The sequence below is a fragment of the Trachemys scripta genome, chromosome 11, assembly GCF_013100865.1.
Source record: "Trachemys scripta elegans isolate TJP31775 chromosome 11, CAS_Tse_1.0, whole genome shotgun sequence".
NCBI lineage: Eukaryota > Metazoa > Chordata > Testudines > Emydidae > Trachemys > Trachemys scripta.
The window spans coordinates 36,014,397-36,036,660 of record NC_048308.1 but is presented as its reverse complement, the minus strand read 5'-3'; the positions used below and the strand labels follow the sequence as shown (position 1 = coordinate 36,036,660).

At 40.9% G+C, this 22,264-nt stretch overlaps 2 protein-coding genes across 4 annotated transcripts in view; one reads left to right on the top strand and one right to left on the bottom strand.

The window, feature by feature from the left end:
- LRP2 (LDL receptor related protein 2) overlaps window positions 1-3,620 on the top strand; it is a 187,660-nt gene extending 184,040 nt beyond the window's left edge. For all 3 annotated transcript variants that reach the window (XM_034785710.1, XM_034785709.1, XM_034785708.1), the window contains 2 exons: window positions 1,580-1,651; window positions 3,054-3,620. In XM_034785710.1, the coding sequence (XP_034641601.1) occupies window positions 1,580-1,651; window positions 3,054-3,215 (234 nt within the window). In that variant the 3' untranslated portion in view covers window positions 3,216-3,620. The remainder of the gene's footprint in view (window positions 1-1,579; window positions 1,652-3,053) is intronic.
- A 2,153-nt stretch (window positions 3,621-5,773) lies between these two features.
- Window positions 5,774-18,206, bottom strand: LOC117884977 (retinol dehydrogenase 7-like). The gene is made up of 5 exons (XM_034786047.1): window positions 18,168-18,206; window positions 16,984-17,314; window positions 14,553-14,811; window positions 9,547-9,710; window positions 5,774-8,645 (listed from the first exon to the last, which is right to left on the bottom strand). The coding sequence occupies exons 1-5, from the start codon at window positions 18,204-18,206 to the stop codon at window positions 8,395-8,397; spliced, it is 1,044 nt and encodes a 347-aa protein (XP_034641938.1). The 3' UTR covers window positions 5,774-8,394.
- Window positions 18,207-22,264: the final 4,058 nt, after the last annotated feature.

Below are 22,264 nucleotides of genomic sequence, written 5' to 3'. Positions count from 1 at the left end.
GAAAGGCTGAGTGCTTAGCTTAGGTGCTAAGTTATCCTTCCTATTGAATCAACCACATGCGAATGTAAATGCTGATGCTGCAGAATGATAGAGCATCCCTGGAACTTCTCTGGTAACTGAGGCTAAACGAAATATATTGAATTACATTAGTTAGTGATGTGGCTCTTTACAGGTCAGCATTCTTTTGGGGCCTGATTCTACAATTTTCTCCTTGTGGATGGACCCGAGTTTCCAAGCAGAGCTCACAGGGATTTGTATCCCTGCATATACTTGAGTGTTGCTCAGTCGTTACAGTAATTTCTCATTTTATAATTTCACACCTGTTTTTTCTTTTCCATTTCATTTGCGTAGAGTCCATTTGTAGTGTTACTCTCTATAAATAAATGTTGCCATTTTATCTGCTGTCATCTTACCTCGTGGATACTGTTTTAGTTAAAATAACAACAATTGGCCTATTAGATCGGAAACTGGACAGGAACCCAAGAGAACTGGGTTCTATTCTAAGCTCTGCTACTGACTTGCCTGACCTCTGTTTTCCCTCCTTCCCTTTTTCTGTCTTGCCTACTTCGAATGTGAGCTCTTTTGAGGCTGTCTCTTTCCATGTGTTTGTAAAGTGCCTAGAAGTAGTGGGGCCCTGATTCCCATTGGGGCCTCTAGCTCAGTGGCTGTCAAACTTTTGTACTGGTGACCCTTTTCACACAGCTAGCCTCTGAGTGCGACCCCCCCTTAGAAATTAAAAACACTTTTTCATATATTTAACACCATTATAAATGCTGGAGGCAAAGTGGGGTTTGGGGTAGAGGCTGACAGCTCGCGACCCCCCATGTAATAACCTCATGACCTCCTGAGGGGTCCTGATCCCCAGTTTGAGAACCCCTGCGAGCTGCTACTGTAAGCAAATAATGCTAACAACAAAAGGGGGGTGAAGGGGAAATAGTTTAAGATGAGCTCATTTGAATGACATTATTGAGTATCAAAAGGTAGATTTAGGGAGATGACTGTTAGCCCATACGGTGACTTAAAATAAGAATTAATTGTGTGGTAGTGAAAACCTAGTTTATTTTCCCTGTACTGAAAAGATCCAATGAATTGCCTTCTGTGGCTGGTTGACTGATGAAGGATTCGAGGTTGTGTCAGGAATAATAGTATAACTGGCCATTTCAGGTACCATTTGTGGGTTCCATCTGATATGTTTTTTTCTGATGAGCCTTCATAAAACCCCAAACAAACAATGCCTATACTCTTAAGGAGAAATTACATTTTTAGACACTTTAACTGTGTTGTTACATTTTTTGTTTCTTCCTTTACAGATGGGTTGTCATTTTAACAATTGTCGAAGCACTTAGAATCTGAGATAGGCTTTAAAAAAATTACACCAAAAGAGCTTAAGTAAAAATAAATAAATAAATAAAATGGTGATGGGTTGAACGTTTCCTGAATAAAATCATTTACGGCTATAGCCAATAAGAAATGCTATTGAAAACCCTCCCTCAACAGTATTATCATTTTGCAAATGAAAGGGGAGAAACTGTTGTGCTAAAGAGTTTATTAGTAAAGTTCTATTATTTTTATCTTTCAGGAAACAAAGTGGAGTTTCTTCAAAAGAAAACTGAAACTAAGTACTAATTTTGAAAATCCAATCTATGCAGAGGTAACTCTGAATTGTATCACTCTCATTCTCAGCCTGCACTTTTCACCTAGCTCACGAGCAGGGCTGGTTCTTGTAGTGTAGGAAGCATGAATTAACGTTTGTTTTCATAGTATGAAGATTATGGATAAGAGTCTGTGCTGCACCAATAAGGGGCACCACACTGAACATGCAGCACGGGGAAAAGGGGCTGGGGTGGATTTAAAGCCACAGTTACGCCCTCCCAACCTTAGGCTGTTTCTGGGGCTGAAGAAGCTGCTGGCATAAGTCCCCAGGGCTATCTAAGGCTATGTCTACACTATGCACCTTTTAGTGACACAGCTGTGCCATGCCTCTAAAAGGTGGGCAGTGTAGCCGCTCTTTGTTGGCAGGAGAGAGCTCTCCCACCGATAAAATAAATCCACCCCCAACGAGAGGTGGTAGCTTTCTCCCGCTGACATAGCACTGTTCACACCGGCACTTTTCATCAATAAAACTTTTGTCATTCAGGGGCGTGTGTTTTTTTCACACTCCTGAATGACAAAAGTTTTACTGACAAAAGTGCAGTGTAGACAAAGACTAAGTTACAACAGCCCCCTGGCGCTGCCCTATGAGCCACATCACTGCCCAGAATCTCTGAAGTGCTGCAAGCTGTGGCCCGGCTCCGAGCTCTCCCCTCTATCCTCAAACCCACCCTTGGCATGCTTGTGAGGGGGTTCTTGTAAGGCAGCCTTACAGTGATCTTCTGCAGTGCCTGCCTCAGGGGAATTCTCCCATGGCTGGACACTGGCGCTTAAGGCGCTTTTACCCAGCATAAAGGGGCCAGATCAAGAGTCTCACACTGCGGATAAAATTTTCAAATGCTCCGGAGTGACTTAGGAGCCCAAGTCCTTTTTTTCATAAGTGAATTAGGCGTGTAGGAGCTTAAGTATCATTGAGAGTAACTTCTCCTCAGTCACTTTGGAAAATGTGACTTAGGCTCCGAGACATGTAGGTACTTTTGAAAATTTTACCCTATTTGTCCCATACTGTATGAGATGTGAGTGGGAATTTGTAAAGCGAAGGATCCAGCCCAGCAAACACCACTGAGATAATGCTTACTTCCTAAGTAGTGCTGGTTACCTCAATAATTATCTACAGTAATGAGTGTGTAGAGACATAAAATTACTCATTGTTAAACACATGGGTGGTAGTAATTGTTGGCAGGATCAGCCCTAACTAATTTAGTAATTTATTGTTTTCTCAGCTTTGCCTGCTGAGGTGAAATCCGTGTTTAAATAATGATATATGGGCTGATGGTCAGAGGGGCTGAGTATCCACGTACCTTATTGATTTAAACAAGAGCTATGAATGTTTAGCAATTCTGAAATCAACCCTAAAGTGAATGGTTAATGTTAAACCATGTTTTTTATGGTGATTGTTTCAGATGGAGAAGGAACAACAAGGGGACACTGAAAATGCCTCTCTCCCCGCTCCTTCACAGCCTCCTAAAATTACTCTCAAGAGAGACACACCTTTAGCTTATACAGCAACAGAGGATACATTTAAAGACACCGCCAATCTTGTTAAAGAGGACTCTGTTGTATAACTACTTAATCAGTTAGAGAATAATTAGACGTACCCATTTGCACATATATTTTTTATAAACAGACGGGAAAAGGTTCACATTCAAACGCTTTATAAAAAATATATACACCTTTTAGCCAATAGCTGAAGATGTCTTTTGAAGCTATGCCTTGTTTTTTTGACAAATGCCAACTGCTATTTTTATGAACAATTATCATGATGTACTATATGTATATCTTTGCACTGAAGCTGTCTGAAAGTAATGTTATAAATATATTGTACATTTGTAAATTTTTGAAAGATTATCTTGTTTGTTGATGTAGCTAAAGAAATTTGTTCTGAATTGGTTGTTGCATCTTTAGGGATAAATACATCATATACATGATTTAACTAAAAAAAATCAAGGTAAATATAGAGGTTTTCTGATATATAGGCTTGAAAAGTTTCTGTAAATTTATAACAGCACCTTCTTAAACTTGTACTGGTGTGTTGTGTATCTCTACTCCCCATTTAATATACTACTGTATATAAAAATGGGTCTGTCTGTCCTCTCTCTCTCTCTCTCTGTATATCTCATATTAAACAAAAGATGGAAAATTCAGTACAGCGTATTTTGGCTGAATAGCTACCTGCACAGAATATTGTTCTTGCAATATTTTGTCTGGTTGAAATCAAATAATTCCTCCCCAGATCCATAATACATGTATTTTCCCTCTAGGTTCCAATTAAAATATCCCATTAACAGCGTTCATAGGAAGATTTGATATATTTAAATTTTAGTACCATGCTGTAATTTCATACTTAATTTAATGAGATTTTCTCCTGATCATCAATGGAATAACTCTGTTCTTGGCTGGAGTCTGAGAAGTCGTTTGTACTGTTAAATGAAGTAGCTAGCAAAGTACAAAAGGTGCTGGTTAATTTAAAAATGAACCAGCTTTTTTCATGTGAAAAATTTAATTTTTATTGACTATTTATTTCCTGAGGTGGACATTAATAGAAAGGGAAACAGTTTCTACTGATGCAATCTTTGTAGGTCATCTGGTTATTTCCATAATGTTCTATCAGAATATACTGTACATGTTGCTAGCTTTTCCATTAATTAGCCAATTTAGTTTCCATAACATGAACCGTTTAAGGAAAGTCTAAGCACCACTGCAGGAATAACTCTAATATGTTATTTAGCATTCCTGGCTAGTTACTCATATAACTGCAGGTTCCTAAATTTATAATCAATAAGACTTCTGCTGTTTGATTGATTGTTTTATGCCTGAGTTCTCAAAATATATGCTATCCCTATTTAGAATGCTTGTTGTAATGACTTTGAAATGTATTTTGATTAGAAAAGATAACTGGAAAATGATGCTGCTGAATAAATCTAATAAATGTGTTATTTTATCATATTCTAAATCCATAAATTATTGAGTCTAATGCACCATACAAATCTGTCATAATCTGGAGCTTTCAGTACAGTCTGAAAAAAAGCAGTGCTTTAGAGAACACTAATGAAAGTACTTGTACTTTCCAAACATTTGAGCCTAGTTACACATTGAGGGGTAAATCAGAACTCTATTGAAGCCAGTTATACCCTGGTAAAGCATGAGATGAAAATCATTCCCATTATAACATATTAATACTCACAACATCCCTGTAAAGTAGGAAACTATTATTCACAGTTACAGATTGTGAAACGAGGGCAAAGAGACTGACTGGTTGGAAGCCATAAAAGGAGTCGGTGTCAATACTGGGAGTAGAGGTAGAAAGTTTCTGGTTTCCAGGCCTGTGCTCTGGCTGCACAGCTCTCCAATCCCAGTAAATCACAGAAGGCCAAACTTTGGCTTGTACGCTCCAATGTGCATATCATACTAGTGATTGTAGCCCTCCCTGGACAAAATACATGCAAGTTAATGCCTACAGTATCTTGCTGCTAACACTATTGTTAATATCCTTCATGAGTCCCTATCCAGTCATCTCTGTTCTGATGAGGTAATAATCAGAATAATCTCTGTTCTCATGAGGTTGAATGCCTGTCACTGTGTTGGTCAACGTAGGTGTATTAGAGTAATAGGATACTTAAAATCCACATGCACAAAAACGGGATCTCAGACCAACACATGTATTTGCTATGGCTGTGTTAAACTTCACCTATTAAATACATTGGAAGCCTCCAGTTCAAGGAAATGTCTGCGAGAGTCAAATTTTGTCTCCCTGCATCCTTGTGGTGTGTCTTACTTGTTGGGCCAAATATTTTTCTAATATTCCTGTTCTTGTGGGAGTGCTAGCCAAATACTTGGCCCAAGAATCACAATATGTCAACTGACCTTTTACCTGGATGACATGGCTCTTTCTGGTGTCTGTGTGCCAAGAGAAAATAGGGCTTGCTGCACGTAGGTGCTTTATTCCTCCTCCAGCTGGAATAATAGTATTGGTGTAGCTGGCACAGCTTTTGTGTTGGTTTTGAAAGGCAGATTACTCAAAGGCTTTGCTTTGGAGAAACACATCCACTTTTGTTCAAGCCAAACCCTCTATTTTAATCTGTACCCATTGATTCATGAAACTCATGCCGGTGTGATCATGAACTGATTTTAATGATGGTGCAGATTTGCACCGAAGCGTGATTCAGAAGATGTACTCCGTTCATGCATAAGTTGCTTGCAGTTTTAACTTAGTGCATGAGTGCACCTCACCCCAAAGTTGGCTTGGAATGTTGTAAATCATTATCATTTTTACAACTTTTCTATGATACATTTTATTCACAATTTAAAGAATAATGCAATATCCTACAATACATAAGAATTGTTACATCCTGGAAAAGTTATGAACAGTGTCTTTTGCACAAAAATTGTATAATAAATTGCATTTTACAAATGAACCTGTGTAAGCATGTCCAGTATATCTCTTATTCTGTAAAATCAGGGGCCAGATTGGCAGCTGGTATATATTGGTGTAACTCCATTCACTTCAACTAAGCTACACCAGTTAATACTAGCTGAGGATCTGGCTTCAGATTTGTAAACCTTTTCAAGTACATAGTTCTGTTATAATGTCTCTGATCAGTATTTTGGAACTACCAAAGAAGGGACTACTTCAAAGAGGATCTTTCCAAGCCATTACACTGAGCTCAGTTTGTGGTGGAATAGGACATAGGGAGTGTAGTTAGTGCTTTAAGACTATTCAGGCAGTACAGACCAGAGCAAAACAAATAATGGCTTGGTAACTCCATTTTACCCCAGTGCTTTACTTTAAGATGTTCCTAGTGATCCGTGGAACAGTTTACAAAATAAGATGTTTTTTTAAAATTGGCTTCTTCTTTTTTTTTTGAAGGAAAGAACTACCTCAAACCCACAAAGTTCTTATACTTGAATTTTTAGAGAGAGAGATGATATTGAGGCCTATGTTTCCCAAATCTGGCCTCCCTTTGCACCCATAAAAAATGCAGGTGTCAATTTTGCAAATTATACCCAGAGACATAAAGCTTCAGCTGTGCTGAAAATCTACTGCTAAACCTCATGTTCACTTTAAATATATAGTAACTGTTTTTTTCACAAGATTTGTAAGTTATCAGACACAAATAAAATGTAGTCTCTTCAGGGCTGTACTGTTTATATAGTGCATATGTTTGCTCATGATTTAAAAAAAACAACTTTCTTTTTCTGGCAGAGGGACCCCCAGGCACCAGTTTGGGCTTCCTCTCCTCCGCAATAAAAGGTATAGCAAAGGCTTCCCCTCCCTTCCACGAGTCAATGAATGGAGAGTAGCTATGGTACTCAGTCCAGCAGAGGCTTTAAGGTTTTTGTTCACAGCTTTATTCTCTGATTTCTTTCACTTTATGATCCCCATCCCTTGTTGCCTTTCTGAACACTAGACTGATGTTTGAAAGATGGCTCATTTTCTATGAACTTTCAATCTCTCTTTGTAATCTGCCACTGTTAGGGTGATAAATGACATTAGTTTCTCTCAGATGTAGGCTCTTTCAAGCCATCAGACCAGACGGGGAAAAATATTTATAAATGTGTGATTATCATCAAATGAGGTAAAATGAATTTGCTTCCTCTGGTAGAGAGTAGACTCTGAGTGCAGTACTTTAATTTCTCACAAACACACACACATATTCTAAGTTCTGACTTGCTGTGATATTTTTGTAAACTTAATTGACCTGGATATTAATCATTAATCAGCAACTCAAATCTCTAGTAAATGAAACCTTTACCCTATCAATTTTCAAACCATCATGCACAACATCATGTCAGCTACTTGCCAGCGGCTTATCAGGGAAAAAACCTATAGTGCACTTAGCAAGTGGTATTTCACCATGCTTAGTGCATTGCATATAGTAATATTAATCGATGACAGCATAAACAAAATGATCTGCTTCACAAAATTAGCATGGGGTGAAATGCAAGACCCCTTGGGATCCCTCAGGATAAAAGGCATCATGTACATATGTATTACTTTTTGGATAAAACTACACTAAAATTAGGAATCAGGGTAATGTATAAATATTGTGGTAATGGATAACAGTTGTCTTTGATTGCTTGTCACTTATATTACATATTGTTGAAATAACCTGTGTATTATTCCCACTATAGTAGCTGCATATTGAATGGTAAATAGGCGCATAGATGTAGCTGAGCACTGGAATTAACTTTTTGTGGATATTTTTCAAATGCTAGGGGCTTACTTTGACTGAATCATGCACACCAGCCACTGAACTTCACAAAGCTGTGAACTCTAATGGCTTTAACTTGATCAAATCAAATACCCATATTCAACATGAATAGATGTATCAGTTCTTGAGTAAATGTGTTCTTATAGAACATGTATATTCTATCCACTAGAATATATGGATTAACAATGTTGCACTTTGCATACCAACATCATATAATTCATAGGCTGACGTTTGGTCCAACTTAAAGAGCAGAATAGATTTGCACATAGAAGGACTGATTCGGGAAATAAAAGGCCCAAAGTCACCAAACTTTTTATCTGGTAAATACTATTTGACCAGCTCTGCAGGTGAATGTTATACTGCAAATATATCTCTGATGAATATAACAAAGAAAAACTTTCTCCAGACTGAAATTCAATAAAAATGAAAGTGTTTTCTGAAGAGAATTAAAGCTGTCAGGTAGGAAAATGAACAGCTGATTTTGAAAAGAATAACAATCATCACTTTAGCATTGACCCTAGTGTACTAAATATTAAACATCAAGTTGAACTCTGGATACTGATTTCCTACTGGCTGCTGGAGTTGGAAGCAGCATACGCAACATCATATCAGATAGAAGGGTTGGTGCATAGGAGAGGGGCAGCCAAAAGAACTTTGCATCCCATCCAGCTCCATAGCGTGTCCTGGGGTATTTTGCTATCAAGGCATGCTCCATGCATTTTGTGACTTTAGAAATGTCAGAGTCGCACAATCTTTTCATTGAAAATCTTTGAGCTCTTATATCTGCAGGGAAGAAAATAAATCCCTGAATGCTTATGAAACATTCTCTGATAAAAGAATTTTAAATTGTTGACAGCTAAAACTCTGTAAAAGAACAAGAAGAGCTATTGATGCTCTCCACCCCCAAATGTTACTGTTAACTGCATTGTAAAGCTTTAGAAATCATTCTATTTTTATGTTAGTAATAGTTGCTTATTTGCTGCTCAAGAAACAAATATTCAATAGCCCATAATTAATCTATGAAACTACAGGCTTTGTATACTGTACATCTGTTTCCAAGTTTTGCTGTTTATCGCCCTGCCTTTTGTAGCCTGAATTAAGTATATTTAATAAGTAAACTTCACTTTCTTTCTTCTTGAAACTTCCTCAGTCCCTCTAATTCGCTGCAAATGTTCTTGTACCCTGTAAGAGTAACTCAAACCTAACTCTTCAGCAGAACAGGAAATCCTGCAGCAGAAGAGGAAATACTCTTTAGTGAAACAGAAGAATCGGAAATCCTATGTAGAAAGAAAAGCTATTCTGTAAAGCATTGGGAAGTATATTGACTCTTCAACATTGTGATGAATTGCCTGGATGAGTGAGGAGTGTCCTGCAAAGCAAAGACGTGACAACGCCCTAGAATCAAAGAGGTGTCCTGCCACTGGCTCTCTAGCTGTGAGTCGTTGAGGACAAAGGACAATAATATGTTTTACCAGGCCATCAATAGAGCACTCTGTCAGCTGAATAGCATTCTTTCCCAGAGTTATCTGAACCAGAACATGTTCCACCAATCTAATAGGTGCACCAAGAGATTAAGCCCTTCACTCCAACAGGAGAGTTGTACTCCAAAGGAAATAATGGTCAGTCCATGACTAAGGTTAGCCAAGTCCAGTCCAGTCCAGTGATGTTAAGTATTTGTACTTACACTCAACAAAGTATTTATCTCCATAGGATTCTCTGACCTCAGGAGTTAGTTGGTTCCAAAGTCTTAGCAGGTCTCTCTCAATGACCTCTGAACTAGTTACTCCAGTCTTAAAACATCCCGGCTCAATTATGCTCACCTTCACTCCAAAATGCTGCATGTCTCTCCTGGAATGGAAATAAAACACAATAGCAAATGTTTTCATCCTGGCAGACCCAACAATTTTTTAAATATTTGGTTCTGTATTAACCAGAGTGAAAGCGTGTACCTTAAGAACATAAAGATCAAATGTTGATTTATTTCTGGCTATGTAAAAATGTCAAAAAGGTGCAAATTAGCTTTATTATATGGCATATTGTCTTTTAGTTGTAACCCATCACAGGAAAAGACCCACTGTACAGAGAACTATACAATCTAGCTACAAAGAGCGCTTGAATGCAGCAGCAGGTATACTAACGTCTATTCTGCGTGGTTTGCTTAGGAACAGTGAGGATCAAGGTAACTCCCAAATCCATTTGAGCCACACATCTAGCTGAAACACTGTACATTTCTATTCAAAGATGTAGAATACAAAGAAATGTTTCCAGTTCCTGCTGCTCTGTTATAATCTACTTCTGCTGGTAGGCCATTAACAATCTGAAAGAATCTGAAAGCAAAACACAGTTGGGCAGAATCATTTGACTAGTTTAGGAGTCTCAACTCCGTAGATTTCATTGGACAAACGTTCATGTGCTGAAAGTGAATTCATTTACTGTTAACTAATAAGAAAGGGAGCAGATGTTTACAGTTTATATTTTGCATTGCAGTTTCACTCCTTCACCATGAAAATTGCTTCTTTCCCTTAGGGGGCAGCTCCAGAGACCTTTGGGGAGCTGACTCATTCAAACAATGCAAAGGAATTGAACACTCTTGCACGTCAGCCACTAAATTTGTTTCTTGGAGCATATTCTGCTTTATCTGAATGTTCACAACTGCTCCCAGTCAATTTTACCAATTCTACCGGCCTGTTGAGAGGACCCTCTGGATCAGCTCTTCAGCCTCTGTAAATCAGCATAGCACCATTGACGGCAGAGGGACGGATGCTCATTGGGTCTAATATTCCAAAGTTATGTATAAGTATCTTACATACGCCAGCCTAATTGTTGCCCAGCATCACCAGTGCTTAGATTATTATGGGATAGCAAATACAGCAGAAGTTAAGGATAAAAGGGGCAACAAGGAAGTTTAGGCCAGTGGAAGCATGTGATTACAAGAACCAGGCAGAGGAAAAGACCGTCTAGCGCGGGAGCAATATTGCTCAAGAGCTGGTTTGCAGAGCAGGAGAATGAAGAAGGGGCATAGCAGGCAGTAACTGAAGGTGGGAGGGCAAGGAAGAAGAGAAGAGCGACTAGTCCTGTATAAAGAGGAGACGAGTCAATGGAGATACCCCATTCAGAGCCCCAGGGTGATTCAGGATGACTTGCAGAACATTAGGGACTCCCTACTAAGAAGAACAGACAGGCCTGTCACCAGAGCTGATCCAGAGAACAGAAGAGTGTGCTGTCTGCCAGGAGCGAAGATGCAGGATGTGGATGTGAGGCTGAAAAGGATCCTAATGGGAGCAGAAAAGAATCCACTGATTGTCCTTCATGTGGGATCAAGTGATACAGCTAGATTCTCGCTAGATTCTCGATTCTCACTAGATTCTATCAAAGGAGACTATGCCAGGGCAGGGAACACACTTAAGAAAATGGAGGCTCAGGTGACCTTCAGTGGGATTCTACCTGTCCCTACAGGGGGAGAATGAAGGAGAGACAAGATCATGATGATCAACAGATGGTTCAGGCAGTGGCACTATAAGGAGGGCTTTGGGATGTTTGATCACTGGGAGGTATTCATAGACAGAGAAGTATTCTCATGGGATGGATTCCTCCTGAGTAGGGAGGGAAATAGATTTCTGGGATGGAGGTTGGCACAACTCATTAAAAGAGCTTTAAACTAGAAACTCGGGGGAGACGGTTGGGAGATGCTCATGTAATCTCCATGCCTGATTTTAACATTGAGAGGGAGGAAAATCACTTAAGAAATGATTCAGCAATGGAGAAAGTGGGTAGGAGAATGGACATTAAGGGGAAGGACAGTGTTGAAACCAGTCAGATAGGCAATACTGGCAGTAGAATGACTGTATCCAATTGGGCAAGGAATGTGGGAGAAGCCAAGTAGCAACAGTTAAGATGTTTGTACACCAATGCAAGGAGCCTGGGTAACAAAATGGAGGCATTATAACTACTGGTGCACGAGGTGAAACCGGATATAATAGGGATAACAGAAACATGGTGGAATATTAATCATGATTGGAGTACAGGTATTGAAGGGTTTGTGCTGTTCAGGAAAGACAGAAATAAAGGCAAATGTGGTGGAGTAACATTGTACATTAATGATGGGGTAGACTGTAAAGAAATTAGAAGTGATGGAATGGATAAGACAGAATCTGTTGGGGCAAAATCACTTTGGGGAAGAAAGCTACTAGAGGTACCCCTGGGCTAGTGCTTGGGGTATGCTACAGACCTCCAGGATCCAATTTGGATATGGATAGAGACCTCTTTAATGTTTTTAATAAAATAAATACTACTGGGAATTGAGTGATTATTGGAGACTTAACTTCCCAGCTATAGATCGGAGGACAAGTGCTATTAATAATAAGTAGGGCTGACATTTTCCTGGATGTGATAGCTGTCACATTTCTTCACCAAATAATCGCCAAACCAACAAGAGGTGATGTCATTTTAGATTTGGTATTGGTGAGTAGTGACGACCTCATAGAAGAACTGGTTGCAGGAGACAACCTGGGTTCGAGTGATCATGAGCTAATTCAGTTTAAACTAAATTGAAGGATTGGATTTGCAACTAGGGTCCTGGATTTCAAAAGGGCAAACTTAAAAAAATTAAGGGAATTAGTTAAGGAAAAGCAACAGAGAGTCCTGTGGCACCCTTAAGACTAACAGATGTATTGGAGCATAACGTTTCGTGGGTGAATGTCCACTTCGTCGGATGCATTCACCCATGAAAGCTTTTGCTCCAATACATCTGTTAGTCTTAAAGGTGCCACAGGACTCTGTTGCTTTTTACAGATCCAGACTAACACAGCTACTCCTCTGATACTTAGTTAGGGAAGTGGACTGGTCCGAAGAACTCAAGGATCTGAATGTGGAGGAGGCATGGAATTACTTTAAGTCAAAGTTGCAGGAGCTAGCTGAAGCCTGCATGCCAAGCAAGGGGGAGAATTCGTAGGGAAGGGTTGCAGATCAATCTGGATGAACAAGCATTTCAAACTGGTGATTAAGAGAAAGCAGAAAGCCTACAAGGAATGGAAGATGGGATGGATTAGGAAGGAAAGCTACCTCTTGGAGGTCAGAAAGTGTAAGGATAAAGTGAGAACTGCCAAAAGCCAAGCAGAGTTGGACTTGCAAAGGGAATTGAAACCAGTCATATAAATAAAAAGAAAACAAGGAAAGAAGTGGGAGCGCTAACCACTGGGGATGCGGGAGAGATTAAGGATAATCTAGGCATAGCCCGACACCTAGATAAATACGTTGCCTCAGTTTTCAATAAGGCTAATGATGATCTTAGAGAGATAGTGCAGGGTGACTAATGAGGATGGGGAGGTAGAAATTACCACATCTGAAGTGGAAGTCAAACTCAAACAGCTTAATGGGACTAAATCGGGGGGGCCCCAAACAATCTCCATCCAAGAATATTAAAGGAACTAGCACATGAAATTGCAAGGCCAATAGCAACATTTTTTAATGAGCCTGTAAATTCAGGTTGTACCCTCTGTCTGAAGAATTGCTTATATAGTTCCTATTTTTAAGAAAGGGGAATAAAGTGATCCAGAAAACTACAGACCTGTTAGTTTGACCTCAATTGTATGCAAGATCTTGGAACAAATTTTGAAAGAGAAAGTAGTTAAGGACATAGAGATACATGGTAACTGGGTAAAATACAACATGGGTTTACAAAAGGTAGATTGTGCCAGACCAACCTGATCTCCTTCTTTGAGAAGATAACTGATTTGATAGACAAAGGAAATGCAGTAGATCTTCTCTACCTGCATTTCAGTGAGGCATCTGATACAGTTCTACAGGGGAAATTATTAGTTAAACTGGCTGCCTGCTCAGATGGGATTGATTGGTAGTCTCACAACAGCTCTAAAGATAAAAGGGCTGCCAGAGGAACTCCAGAGAGGAGACCCCTTCCACAGACTGGCAAGGAGCTGCAAGAGAGGGAGCACCAGAACAAGAGCACTGGGGAAAGCCTAGTGAGGAGGCGAGGTAGGAATCAGCTCAGGGAGCAGCAAGGGTCTGGGAGGAACTGGTTCAAGTTGCTTCAGACAGTGTCCCTGAGCTGTAACCCAGTGGAGTGGGTGGGCTTGGGTTCCCCTACTACCCTGCAACACAAGGCACGGTAAAGACTTTGTAGCAAGAAAAGACCCTAGGCCTGCATGGCCTAGAATTGTCCACTAGAGCCACTGAACTCCTCCTCACCCTTTATTACCCCTAAAGGGTAGCAACTAATAAGGGCCTGGCTGGAGGACTGGGGTCATAACAAAAAAACAATATTGACTGTGTGAAGGGGAGAAAGTGAATCAAACTCAGGGTATCACCCACACAGCCACAAGAGGGCGCCAGCTGGTGAAGGCAGCCTCAGACATAGGGGTAAAGTGACTACACAGAGCAAGACATCTCAGATGTTAACTCTGCTGGGTTTTCACCTTGTTAGCTGAGTCAAAGCTGCATTTCTAGGATTTTGTACAGGAAGGTTTATGTTGTTAAAAATGGGATAAAATTAGAGAAAACTCCATACTAACCCCCTGCTAAAGGGAACAACCCAAAGTCTGGTGAGGATCAGAATTTCACATCTGGTCTCTAAACTATTATGAACTCAACCACAGGCTCAGAGTCAAACAACTACAAACTGTAGAGCATTTGAAAGCCAGAACTAGCATCACAAATCCATCTCTAATGACTCACCGTAAGATGTCTGAGAAAGCTTCCACGCCCCACTTTGACAAACAGTAGCCACCACCTAAAAATGCCAAGCGACCCATAACACTGGCAACGTTGACTACTCTTCCTTTAGCCTTTTTCAAAAGCGGGAGAAGCTTCAGGGTGATTTCAATCAACCCTATCAGATTAACATCCAGAATTGTGTTGAAATCATCTATCTGCATCCAGTCGGTGGGTGCCATCGGTGTTGCTCTTCCAGCATTATTTACCAAACCAAAGAGGCCTAAGAATATTCCAAAAATATCACGTTCAGTACGTGCCAATATCACAGCAGGGAGTGGGGTTGGAGACAGGATATATGGCAATAGACTGCAAGAGCTCACATTTTGCACACTGTTTAACAAGATGAATGTAGCTGACTGGGTTTCCTCATGACTGTCTGGATTTATACTAAAAAAAATTTATACTGTACAGCTGGCAAACTTTCTTTCACCTTCCTGTAAAAAGCAACAAAGAGTCCTGTGGCACCTTGTAGACTAACAGATGTATTGGAGCATAAGCTTTTGTGGGTGAATACCCACTTCGTCAGACCAGGGCCACCCAGAGGGAGGGGCAAGTGGGGCAATTTGCCCGAGGCCCCGGGCCCCGCAGGGGCCCCCATGAGAGTTTTTTGGGGCCCCTGGAGAAGGGTCCTTCACTCGCTCCGGGGGCCCCCGGAGCTTCTTCCGGGTCTTCAGCTGCAATTTGGAGGCGGGGGGGGGGGAGGTCATTCTGCTCCAGGACCCGCCACCGAAGTGCCCTGAAGACCCGCGGCGGGGGATCCTTCCACCCCAGGACCCGCCACCGAAGTGCCGGGTCTTCGGCAGCAATTCGGCGGTGGGGAGCCCCAGCCGCTGAAGACCCCAGGCCCCCTGAATCCTCTGGGCAGCCTGCGTCAGACGTCTGACGAAGTGGGTATTTACCCACAGGACTCTTTGTTGCTTTTTACAGATCCAGACTAACACTTTCACCTTCCTAACGCTTTAGTCAATGGTTCTGAGTTAGAACTGGGTAAAATATTAATGGAGAAATTATTTCAGTTGGAGCCATGGCTTCCCAGGCTTTCTCAGTACTAGACCCGAAGAGTGTGTCTACCCTGCAGGTGGGGGTGAGCCTTCCAGCCTGGGGAGACAGACTGGTGCAAGTGGGACTTGCTCTAGCATGCTAAAAATAGCTGTGTGACATTGTGGCACTGGGAGAGCTAGCCCATGCCCCCACTGGTGCTGCAACATGCACACTGCTGCTTTTGAATTCTAGAATGAGCCTCACTATCATGAGTTTGCCTACCTGAGCTTAGAGCCTTGCTCCCAACTGCAGCGTAGACATACGCTAAGTGGGCCTGGAGCTCTCTCCATTACCCCATCTGTAAAACAGAGATAATAATGCTTCTCCACCTTTGTAACGTACTTTGGGCTCTATGGATAAATAGTGCTGTATAAGTGCCATGTTATTAATGTTACAGCACCCTGCTCAGGACGGCCTATTTCTAGAGAAAGAGGATAGTGTAGACTCCCTGCTAAGGCAGTGCTTGGCCTCTTTGATTGTATGGCTAGAGTGAGAATTACAGTGAGTGTTCGCTGTGGTTGCCTGTCCCATGTAGACTAGACTGAGACCACAGTGCTTTTCAGATACGGTATGTGGAGAGGAGTTCAGCAAAGTCCCTGGCGAGATGAGTTGTGGTTATTTTTCCTAGTCCCACCACTGGAGGTAACACATGTCAGTAATGATCTAAACTCTCTGTTCACAGGTATTCAGAGACACATGTTCTTCACTCTTTCACATCATTAAACTCACTGGTGCGCATAGTAGCACTCTCTGGTACAAAGAAACACCACTGTAGTAACAATCCAAAGGGAATGATGGATTTGGACAATGCTTCTTTTGATTGCTACGGTCAGTGTCATCATTATGTGTGCATTACAAAAATCAGACTTGTTGACATAGAAAAAACTAACCATTTGCTTTCCCAAAGGAGGAGAGCGTGAACTCAGCTAGGCATTTTTAATTGGCCAGACTGATTGATTGCTTAAGTCGGTCAATGAAGTTCTGATCGGTTCCGATTAGCACTCCCACAAGCTGAGTTCTTTACCTACAGCTGAGTGAGACTTAAAAACGTGTACAAGTATATTTTCTGACTGTTAAAATATCAAGGAATCTGATACTTAGAAGTCCCCTGATTGATAAAAGTGGGCAACAGTTGAAACTGGCTTTTGGAACATAAAACACTCTTGGAACTATGGTGGTTGGTGCTAATAAATACCTAACTAGTTAGAACCATAGCACTGAAGAAAGTACAGCTTTAATCAGCACAAGAAATACTCCTGTGTGGTTATTATGGAAGATTACTACCAGAACTCTTCTGTTTTATACTGGACTATATTTAGTAATTTGTATGGACTGCGGCTATACCACTTACCCTCCCCATCTGTCTCTTGTTTCACAAACTCCACTGCATTGTCAATGCTGATGGAGTCAGTTAAGTTCAGTATCACAGTCTTCAGTGAGAGGGATGTGCAGGCTAGTAGTTCTCGGCTTCCCTTTTCTGTTAGACACGCGGCGATGACATGGAATCCCCTTTGGTCAAGCTGTTTAGCCAGCAAGTTTCCAAACCCACTGTCACATCCAGTTATGAAGACGTGCTTTCCATTCAGGTCTTTCACGTTAAGACTGTCTCGGATGAGCCAGCAAATAATGAGGAAAAGTACGGAAGCCAAAATTCCTATCTGCGCCGAGTTTGAAAGCAAGGCCTATAAAAAATAATGTTAGAGATCTGGGAACTTAATGGAGTAAATCTACTAAATCTATCTCCAATTTAAATACAGCTCCTCTAAAAGGCATTGTGTCTAGTTCCAGCTTTTTCTGTCCTACTGTGAGTAAATTGGGGCACAGGCTTAGATGCTTGGGCAGAGTTTGAATGGTGTCCATGAATAATATATGTATTGACAGAGCCTTTCTCTAAACTTCCTTGTCAATAGATTTCCATTGTTTTCAAGATGCAGCTTCACTTGCTCTTCTCCCTAGTCTGCAAGGTGGTTGGAGAATGTTTTAGGATGACAGGAAGCATGTCCCTCACTAGCAGCAGAGCCTCCTGTTGTGAACACTTCTGATTAGTGAGGGTACTGCTGGAGAGAGAAGAATTCTGCTGCAAAGGAGTGCAGTCGGTATGATCATCTGCTTCTTGCCACCCACAGCACTTCTTCACTTGGTAGCTCAGAGACTGTGTGAGCTCTGGGTGAGAACAGATAAGTCTGGGCTATACTGGGTGAGTGCACTGACTCCTTTGTTGTGTGCTTTGTAAATGTCAAAAATGCTGGTGCTCGCAATCTGCTTTCTTTAACCTCTGGTTTTTGAGCAAGGCAGCACTTCAGAGCAGTATCTGAATCTGTTGTCTCTCTCACTATCTCCCTCTCACTAAATAAGTGGTAAAATGAATGGAAATACTTATAGCCGGCAAGTGCTGACAGGATCGCTGATCAGCCTGACTTTATTGTGAGAAAGAGGATTTCAAGAATGTTGTTCAGTACGAGTTGCCACAGTGATTATTGTTGCATATTTAAATATACAACAACATTCTCATTCACGGTGACCGTCCACACTCACACAGGCTTCTTCATTGTCACGGGTTGGCTTTGGATGCATTTGCACTTTGGGTTGGGGCAAGAATTAAACTGAAGCTCGGGGGCAAGGAGGCTGTTTTCAAACTTGCCCGCCGATAGCTAGATACCCAAATCCATTGGTAGAGCCCTAAACAGAAACGGTCCGTTTCTCAGAAGTGCTGATCACCTGCAGCAATCAGTGATTTTGATGGGATCTGGGTTGCTCAGCACCTTTGAAGTCTACTTTTACTTAGGGGCCTAAATTTGGCTTTGGGAACCCAGATTGACCATCTGAGCCTTGACTGTTAGTTTTAAATAGCATTTTAAAAAATAATTACATTTTAGAGCAATGTGATCGATCATTTTTAAATCCTTGAAGTAGTTAAATGAACCCTCCCCCCCACCTTTCCAATTTTTGTTTTCCTAAAGTTCAGAATTCTTTTGTTTTTTAAAATTCATGTAGACAGTCAAAATATCACACAATAATCAACAATTTGGATAAATGAACATTAAAACAAAGAGGAAATGCTCAACTATTAGGCCTGGTCCCTGAAGTCCTTACTTGTGTTCGTATTCCTATCAGACCATCACATCATTTTCTAAAAGCCATAGAAAACCCCAATCTTTTATTGTACTAACTGCAAATAGCCAACCAGACACTGTGTGGAGCACAAAAATGATTCTAGTCTGTAGGACTCAAGTCAATAATGTCTGTCAATAGAGTGTTTTATGCAGAACCCATAGCTGGTTGGTTAACAGTCTCTAGAAATCATTCTGGAAAAGTAGCGGCTTAAATCTGAGTATCACTTTGTCACCTCTTCCCCATCGTAATTTGTTCTAGTACTAGTCTGCAAACTCATATAGCCTGTAGTTTTACACATTGGTTTTGTTCTTGTGCTGGTACTTACATTCTGGGGAGACATCTGCAAGCTCATTATAAGATTCCAAGAGAACAGTGTCTTTGCCAGTTACAGCTAGTGCTGGAGTGAAGAAGTTGTTGCAAATTTTAATTCACAAGGCTTTTCAGTAGGATCTGCACAGTGATACCTTGCTGAAAGTCTCAGCGTAGATTCTGTACTCTGTGGTACTGTGTGATCACTGTACAATAGCTGACAAGCCTGGTACAACTCCCTGTTGTGATTATGACTTACATTCTGATGACTATTTTAGTCTCTTACCAGGAATTAATCTTGTGTGTATTCTAAATGCCTGTGTATCCCACCTAAGTTGTCTAAGCTTTGTTGGCCTAAATACAGTAATTCCCAAAGCACAGAGATTGTCAAGACTCATTAGGGAGATAGAATTTATCCCATTTAGAGGCCTGATCCAACTCCCCTTGATTTCAGTTCCTCCATTGACTTTAACAGGAGTTGGATCAAGCCCTCTGGGAATTAATCTTGTTTTTTTCCCGTATACATGTGCACAATTTCTGTTTGCATTGATTGGAGTTGTAGGCACAAAAAGTGAGGAAAATAAACTCTTGTGTTTGATCATGGTTAGGGCCAATTCTTTTTTCTGATCAACGTTGCCTATTTCTGATCCCTAGCATAAATGATGTATCTAAGAAGTTGACAGCAACTTTTTTTTTAAATAAAACATTTAGAATCTGTGAGAGCTAAAATCCCCATCTGGGAAAAGAATCCACACAGATGAATGACAACTAACAAACTGCTATAAGCTGGCCCAAAGCTTCCCCTCACCCGCCTCGGTGCCACAAAACCTAGTGAGCTACATTTTGGATTTGGATGCAAAAGAGTTTTCTACCTGTATCTTGTTGTCCTTCACTCTTTTATCCTCAGACCCACATATCCTCCACCCTCATAGAGGCAGAGCTGCCCCAGGCGGGGTAGGCTGGACATTTCTGGATTTTGAAATGAATGCATAAACTGCGTGTGAAAGGTGATCTGAACCTAACTGAGTGAAAATTTAAACTGGAAAGAAAAATGCCTACTCCGGTGCCTGCTGTGTGATGTAGCTAATAGAGACCTCTCTGGCTCTATGAACATATACGTGTCTTTTAGCTACATTAGAACTCCTGAATCAAACTGTACCATTCACGACACTATGTGGATTTGTGACTTTCCCTGGGGACTCGGGTTAATGCATTATATATTTATTTATATTTTTAATCCGGTGTTAGCATACAGCATTGTGGAGGTGGATTTTTTTTTCCCTGGGTGGGAATTACACTGAATCTCACTGAATTTAAACTTTTATTTAAAATAATTAGAAGCTAGTTTGTGCAGCCCTTACAATGCTGAGCCCTTACTCTGTGAGTTGCTATTTTAATGGTTTTTGTTTTAGGGGTAGATGGAAAGGAGATGTTTGAGCTTGTTTTGTAGGACAATCCTTGTTGACATTCCTCCCTTTTTTATTTCTATCTCCAATTGTACCTTTTCTTCTTCTCGTTCTCAGAGTCTCTCTCTTCTGCTGCTTCTTTCTCACTCCACCTCTCTCTCTGACTATAAAGGTGACTGATGAATGGCTCCCCAGTACATGCCTGGCAGTCTGGACCTGCCCAAAGATTCAAAATGTCTGTCACATATGATTTAATATTGTCATTATATACAATGTATAATGCAAAACATAGTTAAAATGACCCCCCACTGCATTATTTCCCATCAGAAGTCCCAGGCTATTCCTGGAGGAGCATTCCTCTAGGTCTCTTTGCTGTCAGGTTGCATCCTTATTTTGAGATGGCATGGGCCTCCCCTGACTGAAAACAGGTGTAGTAGAAGAAAGTCTAAAAGGAGACTCAGTACTGACTGTTTATGCTGAGGATCCTGGGTTCTGAATGGTGTGAAATCTTTTTGGAGGGGTGTAAAGGTCCTGCTTAGCTTCCCCAATCAGTGACTAAATGGCACTCTTCCACACAGGGAGCTTTTTCACCTGTGACAGAGACAATTTGTCAGTCTCCCGAGCCCTCTCAGAACACGAGATATGAGAGAACACAACAGAATGGAAATTACTTAGGCGAAATGCGAGCTCGGGCTGCGACACTCTGAGAGAGAGTGTAGAGCCTGGCCCAAGACAGCTTGTCGTTTACAGAATGCCGTCGTTGAAAGCTGGCATTTCTCACCAGCTTCCACAGGCTTATTTTGTAATCGAATCTCTAGGTCTGAAAAAGTACAAAGAAAAATGACAGCGCTTGAAGGCTGGCATTGGGAAAGGAAATGAGATGTAGAAATCCCCAGGCGCAAAAAAGAATCCAACATTATTCATGCTAGACACACAGACATTTTTAAGGTATATGTTTCGTACACCATGGTTATAATGACAGGGAGAGTGGTATATTGGCTGGAATAGGGAAGTGGGAGTCAGGACCTCTGAGTAGGGTTGTCAACCCTCCAGGATTGGCCTGGAGTCTTCAGGAATTAAAGATTAATCTTTAATTAAAGATCATGTCATATGATGAAATCTTCAAGAATACATCTCTACCCCTGAACTACTTTTATTTGCTGTATGACCCTGAGCAAGTCCTGTCATCTCTCTGTGCCTCAGGTTTCTGATCTGTAATATAGACATTTGGGGGAGGGATTGCTCAGTGGTTTGAGCACTGGCCTGCTAAACCCAGGGTTGTGAGTTCAATCCTTGAGGGGGCCACTTAGGGATCTGTGGCAAAGATCAGTACTTGGTCCTGCTAGTGAAGGCAGGGGGCTGGACTTGATGACCTTTCAAGGTCCCTTCTAGTTCTAGGAAATAAGACATCTCCATTAATTAATTTATTTTATTTTAAAGACTTACCTGCCTCAGGGGGTGTTATGAGGCTTAATTAATTGCAGATGATAACAAGCTCTGAGAGCTGTAGCTTGAAAGATGCCTTAGGAGTGCAAAATATTATTAAAATACCTTCAAGTTAATTAAAATCAGTCACTACATCAGATGACTGGAAAGTAATCAATGTGAAAAAGGTGGTGATTGTGGGAATAACAGACCAGTGAGTCGTACTTCAGTGTCATGTTAATAAGTTAAAAAATAATTACAGTCTGCTGTGATATGGGAAGGAAAACTGTCTTTCCAGTCTACTAGAATTCTTTGGCAGAGTCAACTAAATAGTGCGTAAAGGAGAACCGGTCAATACAATTGATCTGGACTTTCAAA

Excerpts from the sequence above, each read along its gene's own strand:
- LOC117884977 (XM_034786047.1), bottom strand. The coding sequence starts at position 18,206 with ATGCATCCAAAGCCAACCCGTGACAATGAAGAAGCCTGT. Across the intron at positions 17,315-18,167 it reads GTGACAATGAAGAAGCCTGT|GCCTTGCTTTCAAACTCGGC; the intron begins GTGAGTGTGGAC and ends TATTTTTTATAG. Across the intron at positions 14,812-16,983 it reads ACAAGAGACAGATGGGGAGG|GCCTCTTTGGTTTGGTAAAT; the intron begins GTAAGTGGTATA and ends GAATATTCTTAG.